A 17,798-nucleotide genomic window follows, 5' to 3' on the forward strand; every position below is an offset into this window, starting at 1 on the left:
CATCTTCCCTCACCCCTAGTCAGCATTGCCAGTGGTCAAGGATGATGGGACTTGTAGTCTGAAAACATCTTGAGGGCACCACATTGGGGAAGGCTGCTTCACTGAATTGTTTTCAGAGCACTGGGGCGTGGGTGGCAGTGGAGCACCCTTTTGGAGCAAGGGAGCCACTGTGGTGCAATGGTTAGAGTCCAAGAGGAGGAGTGGAAGACCCAGATTCAGAGTCTCCGCTCTGCCAGAAAGCTTTGGACCAGGTTTTATCTCAACCAACCTCATGGGGATAACGTCAGGATAAAATGAGAAGGGAATCAAACTGTTTTTGCCATCCTGAATTTCTTGCAGGAAAGGTGGAATAAAAACACCAAATTGAGAGTTCTAAAATATTCCCCAGTGAAAGCTTGAACATTCAAAACTCAGGATCATTGTATTTGACAAATACCACTTCATATACCCACTAGGATAGTTCTTACTTTGTTTGAAAAAATAAATAGCAGAGAAGTCATTGTTGCCTCTTAATGGCATCAAAATCTCTCCAGCATACGGTTATTGGGTCCAGAGCTCAGGATTCCTCCAGGGCTTTGGTTACACACAAGGCAGAAATGACAAGTTGTCTTGTGATACCTTAAAGGCCAACAAATTTGTCAAGGCGTAAGGATTCATGGATTTAAAGTATATTTCCATCAGATTCAGTAAGTGTTATCCTGAGTTGCAGGTACATTGTTGGAGTTCATCAGGCTCTGCTTTTTGCAATGCTGCAGAGACAGGAGAAACCACGCCTGCTGAGATCCTACACCTACCCCAAATGAAACTTTTAAGGTCCAAGAGCTCTCTTAGCGTCTGAACCTTGTACACCATTTAGCATTGTATCAGAAATACAGATCAGCTTCCAGACTGCCATCAGATGCAATAAGAGCTGATGGGTCTCTGATTTAAAAAAGAGAGAGCAGCAAAGCAAACTCTGTTCCACGAGTAACGTTGACTTTGGAATTATCAACACAAAAGAAGGGGGATTGAGAGAGACTCTTGCTTTAGTCAAATCAGGCAGACAGGTCTCCAGGTAATGACTATCCTTGAGGACTGCCCAAGGCAGCTGTATGGGTCATTAGCATCCATAGCAACAGTGGAACGTACCTGCAGTCTTATTTTTCCTGCAAAGTGTTCTGCCAGCTATATGTCTTGTGCTGTTGTCCATCCACAAAAGTCAGCCAATTGACAAAAACATTGCAGTGCTTTTGAGAAATATATGCCTTTCCTGCATCCCACCAGCTGGAGCTATCCTGGGGTATAGAGGCAACTTATGTGAAGCTTCCCTGAGGTTTTATGAACAGCAGCAGTAGAGCCATCAGAGCAAACCCCTCCAGATGTGTTGGTCTAAAGCTCCGATCAATGCCAACTAGTGTGGCCAGTGGTCAGGGATGATGAGAATTGTGGGACATTAACATCTCCCTTACACTGGGCCAGTCTGTTGTACATCTGGACAAGGGGTGGGGAGCATTTGGCCTTCCAAATCTTGAACCACAACTCCCATCAGCCCCAGCAAGCATGGCCAGTGAACATGGGAGTTGTAGTTCAGCAACAGGTAGAGGGCCAAAGGTTCCTCACATGTGATCTAGCCCACTGGGTTGGGCTGTACATTTCAGTCTGTCAGGATGTTAGCTGTGCTGAAGGAAGGAAGCCAGGCAGCCAGTCTCTGGAGACTCAGACAGAGGTCTTCTCAGTTGCCTGATTCCTGGTCGTTCAAACCAGAGAAGCTGGGAGTTGATCCTGGGACCTTCTGCGTGCAAATCATGTGTTCTGCCACTGCGCTCTGCTCCCTCCCTGCAACTCGCAATAGAGATCTCTTCTGCGGAGAGGGATATTATTATTGTTCCCCAAGGCTGACAGGTCCACAGGGCTCTTGTCTCTTCCAGATTTGCATGGAAAGAACAGTTCCCCCGCTGTGCCTTTTTCCATCTTAGAGCTGCAATGATAGGAGAAGTCCTGCCTGGTAGAAATTATTCTTCTGAGCAACTCTTAAAGGTACAAGAGCAGACTTGGGATCGGACCGCCTTACATGCTCCCTCCTTGTTTTTTCTTCTTCTCTCTGGCTAGGTGTGATAGATTGCTTAAACGCAGCCTCTCTCAGCCTAGTGCTCTGCAGATGTTTTGGGCTACAAAACCCATCAGCCCCTGCCGGCACACCTGTCCCAGCTAGAGCTGTTGGGAGTTGCCCAAAATATCTGGAAGGTCTCAGGTTGGCAAGGGGTGGGTCAGAGTAAAGCAGCTGCTTTTGTTAACGTAGCCTTAGACTAGGGCCGCAGTGGGATCCAGTCCTGGTTCCAAATGAGTCTCCAAGGGAACAGAAATGGCTCTGTGTGCTTCCTTCATTGGTGCTGATCTCTTCCAGCGGGTGGTAAACCAGCTAATGCTGTGGGATCAGCAGTTAAGCTGGGGGAGTGGGCAGGGGATAGGGGCCAGATGCAGCAGCTTGTAAATACCATTCAAAGGCAAGGAACAAACAGTGGAAGGAGAGTAGGCCGCAGTTCACATCCTTATCAGTTTGCTGCAGTTCAGTCGCTTGCTCTCTGCGGGCGATGAAATGTTTTTACTGTTTGCCTGTTTGAGGGGCATACTAAGGAGGTATTTAAATATATCTGAAACAACTAATTGCTTTGGAGAGCAATGGTTCAGATTGAGAAATGGAACTTGCGTTAACCCTGCCTTCTCCTGGCAGCCCCACGTGTGAACTATGGTGGTTCCACATAGTGGTGCAAGCCAAGTAATTTTTGACTCTGGACTTCATGGTCTCGCCAGCGGAGGGGACAGTTTTCAGTCAGTGACAATGTGTGTTACTTCATTTCCTTCCAAATGTTGCAAGGCAGCCCAGCTGTCTTTGGGGCTCCTTCTGCACATTCTGCTGCGTGGAACCCCAGACTTTTGCCCTGAAGTCTTGCCCTTATGGCACCATTGGCTCCACGCTGGCATTTGTTGCAGCAGTTGCATAACTCGGAAGGCTGTTGTACGTGTGTCTGGATCAAAGCTGCCCCGATGAACGTATTCCAGTGTATGCCACTCACAAGTTACCTCAGTATTTCCAGTAGTGACTGTAACGTGTGGTGAACTGGCCAGCGTGCTCCTGCTGTTTGAGTTTCTTGGCACGCGTGCTCAGTTCTGCCACCAAGCATGTCTCTGGGGGTGTAATACGGAATCCTCTTATCTTCAAAGTCCATATGGCACAATTTTGGATGGATGCAGCATAGACGTTTCTGAAAAGCATAGCTTGGGTTGGTTCTGCTCTCTTTCTATTCTAAAAAATGTGTACCTAACAGCATGGAGTAACTTAAGAAATCTGAAAAGCAGGATTGCGGCTGGAATCTGACCTTGCTTCCTCTCTCTCACAGGTTATTCCAGGTGATGGCTCAGACGTATTATCAGGCAAGCGTGTGTGAAGCTTTGCTGGGGCACTCCGACTGATTCTGTGTGCATAATGGATAACATCATTTCTTAAAACAGTTAATCCAGCAGCATTTTTATGATAACAATAAAAGCTTCTTTTTTTAGCATATTTTTGGTGTATATGCCTTTGAGGTCTTTTTGATACTACAGTCGTACCTTGGAAGTCAAACGGAATCCGTTCCAGAAGTCCATTTGACTTCCAAAACGTTCAAAAACCAAAGCATGGATTCTGATTGACTGCAGGAATCTCCCTGTTGGATGTTCGGCTTCCAAAAATAGTTTGCAAACCGGAACAGTTACTTCCATGTTTGCAATGTTCAGCAGCCAAAACGTTAGGGAACTAAGCTGTTCAAAAACCAAGGTACGACTGTAAATGTTGTTAGAGAGTGGCCCAGATCCCAGATCTTCTGTGGTGGGCCCCATATTTCCTATCCCTTCCTCTCTCCTCTCCTTTATAAAAATAATTTTTACTTTGCTTGTAGGGTGGCTGGACACCATGCTAATGAGACCCTAAACTGCCCACCATCTTAATTTCCCAGAGGTGTCTATACATCTAAATTGGCTTATGGAAATGTTATGGAAATTCAAGGCCTTTGCCCAAAGTGCTTCTAAGTACCCAACAATACCCTTGCTTCTAATAAAAGTGTGTTTGTTGAACTGCTACCAAACACTTTCATCACCCTTAAAACATTACTTGCTTAACTTTGAGTCTGAAACTTGTTTTCCAAGAGATCTGCTAAATTCTGAGCATGGGTATCACCCAGAAGTGATTTATAGCTTTTTTAACGTTTTGTTTTCAGTGGTGGGGAAACGCTATAAGGATGTGTTAACCATTAAATGTTAAATCTATATGTATGATTGAGTATATTACTTTATATTGATAAAATGGCTGTTATCCCAGCCTGAGGGATTAGGCTAGAAATATTGTTACTTTTATAAATGAAGTAAGAAATAAGAATACGCAAAGGGAGAAATAATCTCGTTCCTGGCTCTCTGGAGGTACCCAAAGCTTGCAGCTGTGAATGGCTGAATAGAAATGAAATGGGAGTTGGATAATCTGTAGCCAGCAGCTTCCTCGTTTTTCTTGCTGTGAACTTGGAACTCTCTCTATATTTGGCAAGTGGTCCTGCAAATACAAGAAAAGCTTTTCCTTTGTTCCATCCGGGGTAGATTTGATTATAAATCCAGCGAGGAATATTATGTAACAGAACAATTTCCTTTTCATAACTCAATTTATAAAATTTCAGCAAGGGAGATATTGTAGCAGCCTCGTGACTGACGGGGAATCATGGTGAGTTAAGGGCTGGGAGCAAAGAAGCATGCAGAGCCTAACTGAAAAACAAGATGGGCATAGTAGGATGGCGAGGGAGAATGACAAGAGTTCCTCCCATGGGGCTCAAGGAACATTAATGGGCTGAGTTGCAGAGGCATCACATGATACTCAGGAGGGCTTAATAGCCTGCTCCAAACGGGTATCATGCTGCAGGCATCACATGGCACTCAGAAGGTTCATCTACGCTAACTGCTCAGTTTACTGTGCAGTACTGGGGCCAGAAGGGGGGAAATCGCACGTTTGCAGGCCTTGATTTCTGGAGGTGGCAATGCAAGGAGAATACAGTGGTACCTCGAGTTACAAACGCCTCAGGTTGCAAATGCTTCAGGTTACAAACTCCGCTAACCTGGAAGAGTTACCTCGAGTTGAGAACTTTGCCCCAGGATGAGAACGGAAATCGTGTGCCAGCAGCAGCAAGAGGCCCCGTTAGCGAAAGCACGCCTCTAGTTAAGAACAGTTTCAGGTTAAGAACGAACCTCCGGAATGAATTAAGTTCATAACCAGAGGTACCACTGTACCTCACCATAACAGTTTGCTTTAGGGAAATAGATGGATATGCAAAGTATTTTCCAAAAGCGTTGGCAAGCAGAGTAAGGAAGCTATGGGGGGGGCAGTTAAAATGGTAAAGGATGCTTAAAATGGCATCTTCTGGACACTGGCATTCTTCCCCAGACCTCTTCTGAATTTAAAGTCTTCACAATGTACAGTATTCACTTTCACCAGGTTCCTGATCTGGTGCGTGTTGTGAGAAGGGTTTTTCTTCTTTCCCATGTGCATTGATCGGGTCAGGAGGCAGACAGCCAATTCATTCTGCTCCCAATCAATAGCTAGAAGTTTTCTTTTTTATTATTATGATGTGGCCAGATCATTTTTCATTGCTAGAAACAGGGTTTAGAAAACGGTTGCTTCAGGCAGACAGCTTCAAGGGGAGCACAATTTTCCTCCCTTCTCTCTATGAATAGAAAAGGAAAGAAAACCGCAGTCCAGAATTGAGTGGAGCAATTCTGACTTCTTAGTTCAGGTGTGGATGAACCATTATCAGTAGTGTTGGATTCTGTAAGCTCTGAGAAGCCTTGTCTGGGTTCTGGAAATAGACTCTTTCCATATCAAGGTATACCTCGGATTGTTCCTTTCTGCACTTAAAGTACTTTTGGGCATATTTATTGAAGGAGTTCTATACCAACTTTTAAAAAAACAGTTGACAGGGCAGTTTGCAAATTCAAAGCAAAATACATAATGTAAAATATCAAAATGACAAACTAAAATAAGAACTAGATTCAGGTAGGTAGCCGTGTTGGTCTGACACAGTCGAAATAAAAAAAGAAAAAAATTGTCCAGTAGCACCTCAGATGGTATTCTTCAGATGGGATCTGAAGAAGTGTGCATGCACATGAAAGCTTATACCCAGAACAAATTTAGTTGGTCTCTAAGGTGCTACTAAGGGACGTGGGTGGCGCTGTGGGTTAAACCACAGAGCCTAGGACTTGCTGATCAGAAGGTTGGCAGTTCGAATCCCCACGACGGGGTGAGCTCCCGTTGCTCGGTCCCTGCTCCTGCCAACCTAGCAGTTCGAAAGCACGTCAAAGTGCAAGTAGATAAATAGGTACCGCTCCGGCGGGAAGGTAAATGGCGTTTCTGTGTGCTGCTCTGGTTCGTCAGAGGCGCCGTAGTCATGCTGGCCACATGACCCGGAAGCTGTATAAAGCTGTATGCCAGCTCCCTCGGGCAATAAAGCGAGATGAGCGCCGCAACCCCAGAGTTGTCTGCAACTGGACCTAACGGTCAGGGGTCCCTTTACCTTTACCTTTAAGGTGCTACTGGACAATTTTTATTTTTTTTAATTAAAATAAGAACTGTTTCAGCAATCACCTAATTTTGCAATTCTGATATTCTTCCTCACATTTCCTCTCCAACAAAGGCCTGGTGGAAGAAGTGTGTGTTTACCTGTTTCCTAAATGAAAGCAGCGATGCAGCAAGGTTCACCTCCATGGGGAACTTATTCTAGAGTTTCAGAGATGCCACTGAGAAGTTGCAATTGCAGAACCCCTTGCTTTAGATCATCAATGGAACACCAAACGTTTCCCCTCCACTGTTCTTAAAGGACAGCGGATTGATACGGAATTCTATGGAGTTCTAATTGTATTTCAAAAATATACGATCTAAGAAATAAAGCAAGCAATAACAATACAGTTACAGCATCTAGCACAGCACATTGGAAGGCAGAAGGAAAAAAAAACATTAAGCAGTCTACCAAAACAATCAGCAATTTTCAAGTGGTCCAAGGGATGGGGGGAATTGGTGTATGATTTCAGGGGAAAATGTTTGCACATAGATGACCTTGTTGAGAGCTCCATGATTACGATGCTTGCAAAACTATATCTGAACGTTTTCCAGAGGTACAGTCAGGTTGTCTGTATACTGGGATTGCTGAGTGACTGCAGATAGGGAGGTAGAACACCTCCCCAGTTTTACAATTACTACTCTGGGTCTTAATCTTTATAAAAAGCCTTAAATAGCTTGGGAGCAGATTACCTTAAGTTACCACTGCCTCCCAAACAAGCCTGTCCTGTTATTAAGACATTCCTCAGATGGGTCCTCTTCCCCCACCCCGTCAAATGTCAGGCCATTGGAGGCCTGTGTGGAAGCTTTTTCAATGGCGCTGCCCTGACTTAGTAACTGTCCCCAGAGAGACTCTTCCGGTGCTGAGGCTGATGCCTTTCCAGTGCTAGGCAGACTTAAAAAACAAAAAACCACACAGCAATAGTTGCTGTGTGTTTTAGCATTAAATAAATGAATGGGAAGTGGAGAATTGTAGCAGTAGTAGTCGTAATATTCGGCTAAGCAAAGGAAAGTAGGCGGTGGCAGGAATCCTGAGCTAACAGATGGGAAAATAGATTGCAGAGATGGCAGGTGGAAGACTGAGTGGGTGCTTGAATGGTGGTGGCGAATTACTAGTTCTGGGTGACTTAGAAATAACACTGCTTCCGTTCTCAGGCATCTTCCAGCTGAATTAGCTACCAGCGATGGCTGAAAGCAAGGAGGGGCTGTTCAGATCTAGGGAGCTTCTAAAATAGTGCATTAAAACACCTGGGGTACAATCCAGCCACACACTGCAGCATAGTTAAGTCTTCGCTTGGCTTAACTTTGCCCAAGCTTTCCCTCCACCATAAGATCAGACCCTGTCTTATGTGTTTGAAACTTCCAAATTCCTGTCCTACAGGCTGTTTTGTTCATTTTAGGTTGCATTTTTGTCTTAGCTGTCTTTTAATACTGTGTACTGTGTAGAGCAGGCAAAGGCAAATTCGGCCCTCCAGATGTTTTGGGACTACAACTCCCATCATCCCTAGCTAACAGGTCCAGTGGTCAGGGATGATGGGAATTGTAGTCCCAAAGCATCTGGAGGGCTGAGTTTGCCTATGCCTGGTGTAGGGACTGGGGGAAAATACTAAAGGCTTTAGAACTGATTTTGAATAAATCTTCCATTGAAATGAGTTGGGTTTTACAAGTGCTTCTGCCTGGCTGGTTTGTATCCCCAGCACGTAGAGTGAAATCTTCTAAACCCCTCTCTCGCCTCCCCACACCCAGCTCTTCTCCATCGTTGTGTTTGGCGGCATTGTGAACGAAGGCTACGTCAACCGGCCGGATGAAAAGGAAGAGTACTGCATCTTTAATCGCAACCAGAACGCCTGCAACTATGGCATCACCGTGGGAGTCCTTGCCTTCCTCAGCTGCCTTCTTTACTTGGCGCTCGATGTCTACTTTCCACAGATCAGCAGCGTCAAGGACCGCAAGAAAGCTGTGCTCTCCGATATTGGTGTTTCTGGTGAGCTCTCCAGCAGATCAGTACCGCAGGGGTTTCCATACGGATGGTTGTGTTTATACCTTGGTTCTTTGTGAAGAAGGCTGCAGTCCTGTGCGCACTTGCTGAGTGTATGTTTCATTGTCCACAGAGGGGCTTAGTAATGATGCCTAGGATTGGGCTGCACAGAGGCCTGTCTTATTTCATAAACTTGCTGATAAGCCACCACAGTTGGAAATGCCTCTACCTCTTTTCCATCATCTTCATTTCCCCTCCCAGTTTTCATTATTGGTTTTTCTTCCTGTTTCACCCAATCGGGTTGGGGAAGACCCCTAGTTCAGGGGTGAATGGGGCAGTTAGGTAATTTATAGATTTGATTTAACTGGTTTTATGGCCCTGTCCTTTCCTCTCATTTAGATGCTAATGGTTCAAAATAGGGTAAGCCAGCCCTGCTGCATTTGGGAAGGGATCAGCTGCTCATTCTGTTGAATGAGGCCCTAGATCTCTGCCCCAAAGCCCTTTCCTGATGGCAAAATTGTCCATGATAGGACACAGCTTTGGCATGAAGAAGGTCCTAGGTTCAGTCCCAAGCATCTGAGGTGGCTGCTGTCAGTCCAAGGGTCTCAAGTGTAAAACTGCTCCATACATTCCTATTTATTTCATTGTTTCCTATTTTATCATTTATCTGACCAGTTCTGTATATGCTCTTTGTCCAATGGACAAAGACGGCAAATTGGTTCATGTCCTGGCTGGCCTGTCTTCAGATAAGCCACTTGACCTGCAGTGTAACTTCTTCCGTGCTCAAGGACAAGGATCGATATCTGTACAGAACAAATTGATTTAAATGACGCCCACGTAGATCAGGATCTGTCCCTGCAGAATAACTGCAAAATGTTAGTTCACGCTGCACTACACTAGTTGGCAAGACTGTCTTAGGCTCAGTAATTTGCACCTGTCCCTAGTAAGGTCACCAGTGAGCCAAGATTAACCCACAAAACGATCATTGATTGGTCATGTTCATGTAAGCAAGAGTACACAAATAATTCCTGCAGAGAAAGGCAAAATGACCTACAGGGGAGTTACATGTTAGTTTTGGGCTTGTTTCTGTAATGAATAAAAGTAGTTCGAGAGGTTTTGCAATCACTCCCTCTCCCTATTTCATCCCCCGCCCCAGTTAGCATTTTCATATTTTGTGTGAGAGCTCTTGGACAAAATCAGAAATGAGAATGGCAGCTTTCCAGATATTTTAAGTGCAGGGTGGTGGTACGTTGGGTTGCAGAATTACCTCCTAATTGCTGATGAGCTTTTTCTAATCAAAACGGATATGAATCCAAAGTCACTTTCGAATACACCAAGTTAAAGCACCATTGAAACCAGTGTGCCATGCACTTTCTGGGGGCTCTGAAGGACTGTCAAACTCCTGACTCTCATAGCAAGGCCCAAGTTATTTTCTGCTTCCTGTGAACCATAAGAACCAAACTGAAATGCAAGTGCAATGGGGGAGCAGAGAGGCAAGAGTCAGCCTGGGGCTGCGATGGCCGTTCTCTCTCAGCACAGGGAATAGTCTGCCAGTGCAGCCACCAGGATCCTTGAAGTGGAACAGAAAACCGCTGCAAGGTTTTAGAGCTGGAGCAGCTTATGCGCACCTAATATTTTCAGCCGGAGGGTTGTAGAGCCAGGAGGAAAATCCTTGCACTCATAACCACATCATCTTTTGTATGCCTGGCTTCTCTGGCTTTCGCTCTTTTCTCTCCCATCCCCTCCATAATTAATGCAGAGCTTCTTGTTTTGATGCTTTCCTCCAGTTCTCTCTTCATCTGTGATTTCATTATTATTTCTAGCCTGTTGTATGCCTCTCCTTGCTCCACTGTCTCTCTCTCTTAAGCCTAGTTCTAATTCGTGCGTGAGTTCTTGCTATGATTCATCCATCCTTTGTCTCTGTGAGCATCAGTCATACAAATAGGCAGGTGATTCTGACAACATGGTAAAAATGCCCATTGGACTGGGTTGGACCCTAGAGCTCCTTTCCGGCTGTGCATTGTAGGGGGAAATTGGTAGTGGTGAGCAAGTTACCTTTCAGAGAAACCAGCCTGCCATTACTGATCTTCTCAGCGAAGAGCTGACAAAGATCCAGGAATCCTCAAGGTTCCCTGGAATGTCATTTGGAAACTGCAAAAAGCGCTTCTCTGCCCTCTTAAGCCTTCTATCACCCAACTTCCAGCTATGAATATAAAGCTCTCTAGGGCATTAAACAAAATGAGATAAACACTCTCATTGCAAGAGGTGAATCCCAAAGAAAACATGGTTTTAAATAAATAAATGTCTATATAAAAAGAAGGGAGTATATATATATATATATATGCTTTCGTAGATTTTCACGGGTACAGGAATGCAGGTTTTGGTGTCTTCGGGTGTCTTCCCGTGTAAGAGTTGGGGTGTCTAGGCGACGTTTCGACGAGGTCTCACTCGTCATCTTCAGGCTGGTGCTTTCGGCTTCTAGTTACTGGAACAGAGCAGGATCTCAGTGTTTGAGTTCCTATAAATACTGTTGAGGGGGTGTGGTGTATAGCCTCCAACGTTCTGGGCAGAGAGGAAGTTCCCAGGTTAGTGTGCCTTTTCTTCTTTTGTTCCTTAATTACTTGAGGGATATCTTGAGTGATTTCTTGAGTGATATTCTGAGTACCACTTAGGTGGGTCATTAGGTGTGGATTAGTTGCTAAAGCTTTCGTGTCTTGACCTCTTGAGCTTGTGAAGAGTTTTTCTGAGAAGATGGCTGTACTGCACCATCTTATGTAATATAACATAAGATGAGCCACCATCTTATGTGATCTCTTGTTCCTACGCAACTGCCGAGACAACAACTTAATTCCCACATGCTTCCAACTTAAATTCCACTCTAAAACCCCAGCTACCGAAAGGATCCTGAAACGAACTGAACTATCCCTAATCAGAAACGAAATACATAAGAAAAGATACCTACTAAACCAAACCAACAAAGATCTGCTCACTCTTCACCTCAAACTCTGTAACAAAATCCACCCTGCACTCTGGGACAAATGCAAACAACTAGCTGTCTGGAGAGCTGAAACTGAGACCTCACATAAGACAGACAGACACACCAACAAACTCCACAAACTAGAGAAACGCCAGAAGCCCAGCCACCCTCCACAACAACCCATGAAACAAACAGTACATAACATATCAGACAGGATCCTCACCTCAACTGAAACCAAAGTACTCTCCAAAGGTTTCAACTTTGCAGTCGCCCCGAGACGCATCCCCACGGAAAACATCATATGCGGAGTCGAAGCTAGCCTAACCAAAATCAACCCAGATGAAGCCAATAAAATCAGACTTGAAGTCACCAACATCCTCTGCTCCAGCAAACCACCCAGAAGCAATTTACACAAAGAAGAACAGAAAGCACTCACCAACCTGAGGAAAGACAACAACATAATCATTCTCCCAGCAGACAAAGGTAATGCCACTGTTGTGATGAACACATCGGACTACCAAGCAAAACTATCAAATCTACTCCAAGACCCTACCTACCAACCTATAAAAACAGATCCCACCACCTATCTGGAAAAAACCACCAAATCCAAAATAAAAGCCTCTCCTATCAGTGAAGAAATCCAGCTAAGAATCATCCCCAGAGAAAAATCATCCAGATGCCCCAAACTCTACGGTCTCCCCAAGATACACAAAGAAGGAACACCACTCAGACCAATAGTCAGCTCCATAGGCTCACCTCTACAAAATCTCGCTAAATTTCTCGCTAAGCAACTTCAGCCCTATGCAGAATCCATCGCTTCACACGTTACAAACTCCTTCCAGTTCATAGAAACAATAAAGAAGCAAAACCTACATCCCGATGACCTACTTGTGAGCTTCGATGTTGTATCTCTCTTCACACAAGTGCCCATTAATGAAGCCTTGACAGCCATTCAAAACAAATACAATCCCCCCGAATACATCCTGGACCTGACCAACCACTGCCTAACCAACACGTACTTCATCCACAATGGACAAAGATACAAACAGATAGAAGGAGCACCTATGGGATCACCCCTCTCACCGGTCATCGCAAATTTGTACATGGAACACTTTGAAACCAATGCTTTAGACAAGTCAGAACACAAACCCAAACTTTGGCTCAGATATGTTGACGACACCTTTGTAATTTGGCCACACGGGAAAGAAAAACTAGATAGCTTCCTCACACATCTCAACAGCCTACACCCCAAAATACAATTCACTATGGAAATAGAAGCCAACAACCAACTTCCCTTCCTTGACGTCCTAATCTACAAAAAACCTGATGGCTCCCTAGGACACACTATCTACCGGAAAAAAACACACACCAACCGCTACTTACATGCACAATCACACCACCACCCTGCACAAATAAACTCCGTAGCCAAGACTCTCATCTCCAGAACCAAACGCCTGGCTGACAAAGACCACTTGACAACTGAGTTACAGAATCTCTCAAATGTGTTAATCGCCAATGGATACCAGCAAAACAGGGTTACGAAGCTAATCCAAAAAGAAACACCCCCCAAAAACCAAGACACAGAAGAAAACAATGGCATGGCCCTCCTTCCTTATATCAAGGGCACTACAGATAAAATTAGCAAAATCCTCCATAAACACAATATCAAAACAGCCTTTTGCACCAACCAAAAAATAGCCAATATCCTCAGAAACCCCAAAGATAAAATCCAGTTGGAAAACCAAGGGGTCTATGAAATACCCTGCAAAGTCTGCCCAGCCACGTACATTGGACAAACAAACAGACGAATAAATGCACGTATCGCAGAACACAAGAATGCCGTCAAAAAAGAAGAAAAAACTTCCTCTCTTTTCCAACACATGAAAGAAACAGGACACGAAATTAATTTTGCAGATTCCAAATTGCTCTTTAACATGGAACATCACCACAAGAGAATAATCATGGAAGCCATCGAGATAGAGAAACACCCTCACAACATGAACAAGCGTGACGACACGTCCCGCCTGCCAGACATCTGGAAATTAGCCCTCCCCACAAAAACCGACACCAGAACCAGAGGCACACAGAACGCCATCACCAATCAACCACACCAGACCCAAACCCAGACCCTCTCCACAGATAAATTACAGACACCATCCAGTAGCCAAACCATAGTGGCACCTCCGGATGCTGCACCCCCCTGCAATCCCTACACAGATCTGGCTGGCACAGGGCACAAAACCACAGCTCGCCCCTATACACGAAGCCAAGCCAGAGCACAACTAAGTGCAGTACAGCCATCTTCTCAGAAAAACTCTTCACAAGCTCAAGAGGTCAAGACACGAAAGCTTTAGCAACTAATCCACACCTAATGACCCACCTAAGTGGTACTCAGAATATCACTCAAGAAATCACTCAAGATATCCCTCAAGTAATTAAGGAACAAAAGAAGAAAAGGCACACTAACCTGGGAACTTCCTCTCTGCCCAGAACGTTGGAGGCTATACACCACACCCCCTCAACAGTATTTATAGGAACTCAAACACTGAGATCCTGCTCTGTTCCAGTAACTAGAAGCCGAAAGCACCAGCCTGAAGATGACGAGTGAGACCTCGTCGAAACGTCGCCTAGACACCCCAACTCTTACACGGGAAGACACCCGAAGACACCAAAACCTGCATTCCTGTACCCGTGAAAATCTACGAAAGCATATATATATATATATATATATATATATATATATATAGAAAAGGACTATACATGAACACACACACACCCCTTTCAGTTTATCCTGGCCTTTGACAGATATACATTGGCCCACCCTATTCTCCTGATGTAAATTGTTTTAACTGTTTTTAATGCTGTATTAATATATTCTTGTAATCTGCCTGGGGACCTTATGGGTTTTCCAAGAAACCAGAAGGAGCTTGGCAATGCCCATGTCTTTCTTAGGTATGATAATAATACAGAGAACTGATTTATAAAAAGCACTTGGGTTCCAACATAGGATGGTGCCTTTTGAGAAATAAATCAAAAGTGCCAGCAGGCAACACACATTATTTCATTAATGTTACAAACTGTTTCACTTATTGTCCTTTAAGTAAATTGTCCGCTCCTTCTTAAAACATCCTCTTCATTCAATAAACTGGATTCTAGCTCTCCTGCAGTTAATGACGTCAGCGTGAAAGGGACGTTGGCTCAGTGCTGGTTCATTTTTCTGCTGGTAATTAAGTTTGCAAGCTTATCCAGGGACAGTTTTCTTTCCCTTTAGCAAATTCCTAAGTGCAGCTAGGCAGCATACAGCCAGGAAGAGACTATATTAGTACGGAGCACTCGGACACAGTGAAGGGTAATAAACGGAAGCAAATTTTAAACTTAATAGCTCAATCCTCCTAGCCATCATTACTTGGAAGTAAGTAAGTAAGTACACTTGCTTGTGAGCTAATAAGAGGCTGAATTAAGAAGTTCCCAGTTAAAATCAACTTTAAACAAGTCCATATTGATTTCACTGGTCTTAATCTGTGTGAGTTGGCTGGATACCCCTTGCAGTTCTTCATATGTTCTCAAGAACAATATGAATGCTGAGCTTTATTATTATTATGTAGTCTCTACTTTAAGACTGGGGACAGAGATAGCTTGGAAGGAAACTGAAAGTGGTTTCAGAGATTCCACTTATAATGGTGTACCTATACGTTTCTTTTGTCTTAAGGTGTACCTATATGTTTCTTTTGAAATACTAAAACCTGCAAAACCTGTTTACCAGTGGAGGACGTGGGAGTGAGGCAGCCACCGCTCTTCTAAACTGCCTTCAGTGCTTTGAAAAACACATTGGTTTGGAGCTAGACTTAGTAATACGTAGAGTAGATCCACTGAAATCAAGCAGGCTAGCAAGTCCAGCCCATTGTCTGTCTCATCATACACAAGGCTCTGTTTCTATATTTCTAGAGTGTTTTTCTTTCTTACTTACTGCTTCCTGGTGTTGCTTTTCTATGCATTCCTAGTGCATGTACAACTCTTCTGGGTATAAAGCCCAGCAACCAGGTCATACCAGGGACCATTCAAAAGTATGAAAAGATTCAATGACACATTTTCTCCTTTAAAACAAACAAGCAAGTCCTGGGCTTTTGGCAAGAGTCCAGTAGCTGTGTGTGCAGTCTGGAGTTCTGCTGCAGTTGATTTTGGAGCTGTTCATCCTTCAGCTTCCAAATACAATGTTTAATTGTATGGCTCAGTTCTGCAGAGATGCTGCATTTCAAGAATAAATGAGCAATTGAGGCTTCTTTTTTTGATGCCCGATGAATTAAGTGGACAAACCCATTGGCCTTACTAGGTACTTAAAGACTGGGGATGGTGCATTGGACCCTTGACCCAGATTTGCAATAAATAAATAATGTGCATGTTAATTTTTAAGCAAATAAAGATGGCAGGTGGCTGGGGTGTCACCTGCACTGTGCTTTGCAGTTTGCCCAACAGTACTGTAAGCAAAGGGGATTTTTTTTTAAAAAAAGAGAAGGGGAATGGGTGACATATCTCACAGCTAGAGGAGGACCAGAAGGACCCAGCCTTCCAGCAAACCCTGGGTCATCTGGTGATGAAGAGCCAGGATTCTACAAATAGGCCAAGGAAGGGCCATCCATACACCAGGGTGAGATCAGCCTCCTACTTTGAGGCTGAACAGGTCCCAAACCTGAGGAAAAGGTGGCGCCTCAAATGCCAGATGAAACCCTGGCTCTCCTGGAGAAGTGCTCAACTACAGGCAAGGGATCCTCAGGAGTAAATGGACAGATGCCTCCTTTGGCATAAGGCTCTCTTCTCTGGAAGCAAAGGGAGCTGAGAGAAGTGGACAAAATGCCAGGCAATTCCTTTGGATATATCCACTGTGCAGGGAGTTCACTGCTGCCGAAACTGTCTTCCCTCATCACTCCAGAGCATGGGTAGGCAAAGTAAGGCCCGATGGCCGGATCCGGCCCAGTCGCCTTCTAAATCTGGCCCGCAGACAGTCTGGGGATCAGTGTGTTTTTGCATGAGTAGAATGTGTGCTTTTATTTAAAATGCACCTCTGGGTTATTTGTGAGGCAGGAATTCATTCACCCCCCCCCCAAAAAAAATAATCTAGCCCCCCACAAGGTCTGAGGGAAAGTGGACTGGCCCACAGCTGAAAAAGTTTGTTGACCCCTGCTCCAGAGGATGTCACTTCCTCACTTCTTTCATTTATATTTACATTTATACCCCGCCTCGACTCTGTGGTGGTCTAACAGTCACTCCCTCTTCCCAGGGAACTCTGGGAATTGTACCTCTATGAGGGGACTGGGGGGTTTCCTCACAACTCTCAGTTCCCTTAACAAACTACCGTACACTTCCCAGGATTCTTTGGGGCAAGGGGTGCCACGTCTGCTTAAAGTGATACGATGCTGCTTTAGATGTATAGGGAAGTTGGGGCCTAAATGTTATGAGGGAACTATGAGACAGAGAAGGTGATAATTTTGCCTTTTAACCTGCAGTTCCATATCAAATGCCCTTGCAGCAGGCTACTCAATTGGACTTTGTCCCAGTATGCAAAATAGATTTGTAGGGCTGCCTTCCTCAACAAGATACCCCCCAGATTCTTTGGACTACAACTCCCATCAGTTGACTACAACTCCCATTGAGCTGATGGGAGTGGTAGTCCAAGCCTTCTGGAGGGCACCTGGTTGGCAAAGCCTGCTGTAGGGTATTTGTTGGCTGGGGGAATGCAACACCTTCAAACTCACTTAAACCTTGTCCTCCTCCTTCTTTTGATGGTGGTTTTTCACAGGCTTGTGGGCCTTCCTCTGGTTCGTCAGTTTTTGTTTCCTGGCCGACCAATGGCGTGTTTCAAAGAAAGAAAACAACCCCTTCAACGAAGGAGCAGATGCCGCCCGAGCAGCCATTACGTTCTCTCTCTTTTCCGTCTTCACCTGGGTGAGTAATACAGGTCCAGACCTGGCTAGCAAGCTATGGATGCCATTCACAGACCATTCCTGTTGTCTCTACCTCCAGCCTTACTAGATGCAATGCAGTTCCCTCATTTCAGGCTCCAGCTCCACCAACTAGGAAGTCACCTTACGAGCCAAAATAATCATTGGCCGGAAAAACAAACAAACGTTGGACAGTTTCACCGGCCATACATTTAGTTGCCCACATATCTTTGAAACCTAACAGTCCACAACCACATAGGAAACCCAAAGAAAAGATATAGCCAGAAACTGCACCCCAAGTGC

General features: G+C 44.7%; 1 protein-coding gene across 4 annotated transcripts in view; it reads left to right on the forward strand.

Moving 5' to 3' along the window:
- LOC310687325 (TGF-beta-activated kinase 1 and MAP3K7-binding protein 1) overlaps positions 1 to 17,798 on the forward strand; it is a 51,359-nt gene that overhangs the window by 9,673 nt on the left and 23,888 nt on the right. For all 4 annotated transcript variants that reach the window (XM_083462323.1, XM_083462326.1, XM_083462325.1 and 1 more), the window contains exons 2-3: positions 8,351 to 8,588; positions 17,354 to 17,499. In XM_083462323.1, the coding sequence (XP_083318449.1) occupies positions 8,351 to 8,588; positions 17,354 to 17,499 (384 nt within the window). The remainder of the gene's footprint in view (positions 1 to 8,350; positions 8,589 to 17,353; positions 17,500 to 17,798) is intronic.

Source organism: Podarcis liolepis, assembly GCF_965112155.1.
Source record: "Podarcis liolepis genome assembly, chromosome: 10".
NCBI lineage: Eukaryota > Metazoa > Chordata > Lepidosauria > Squamata > Lacertidae > Podarcis > Podarcis liolepis.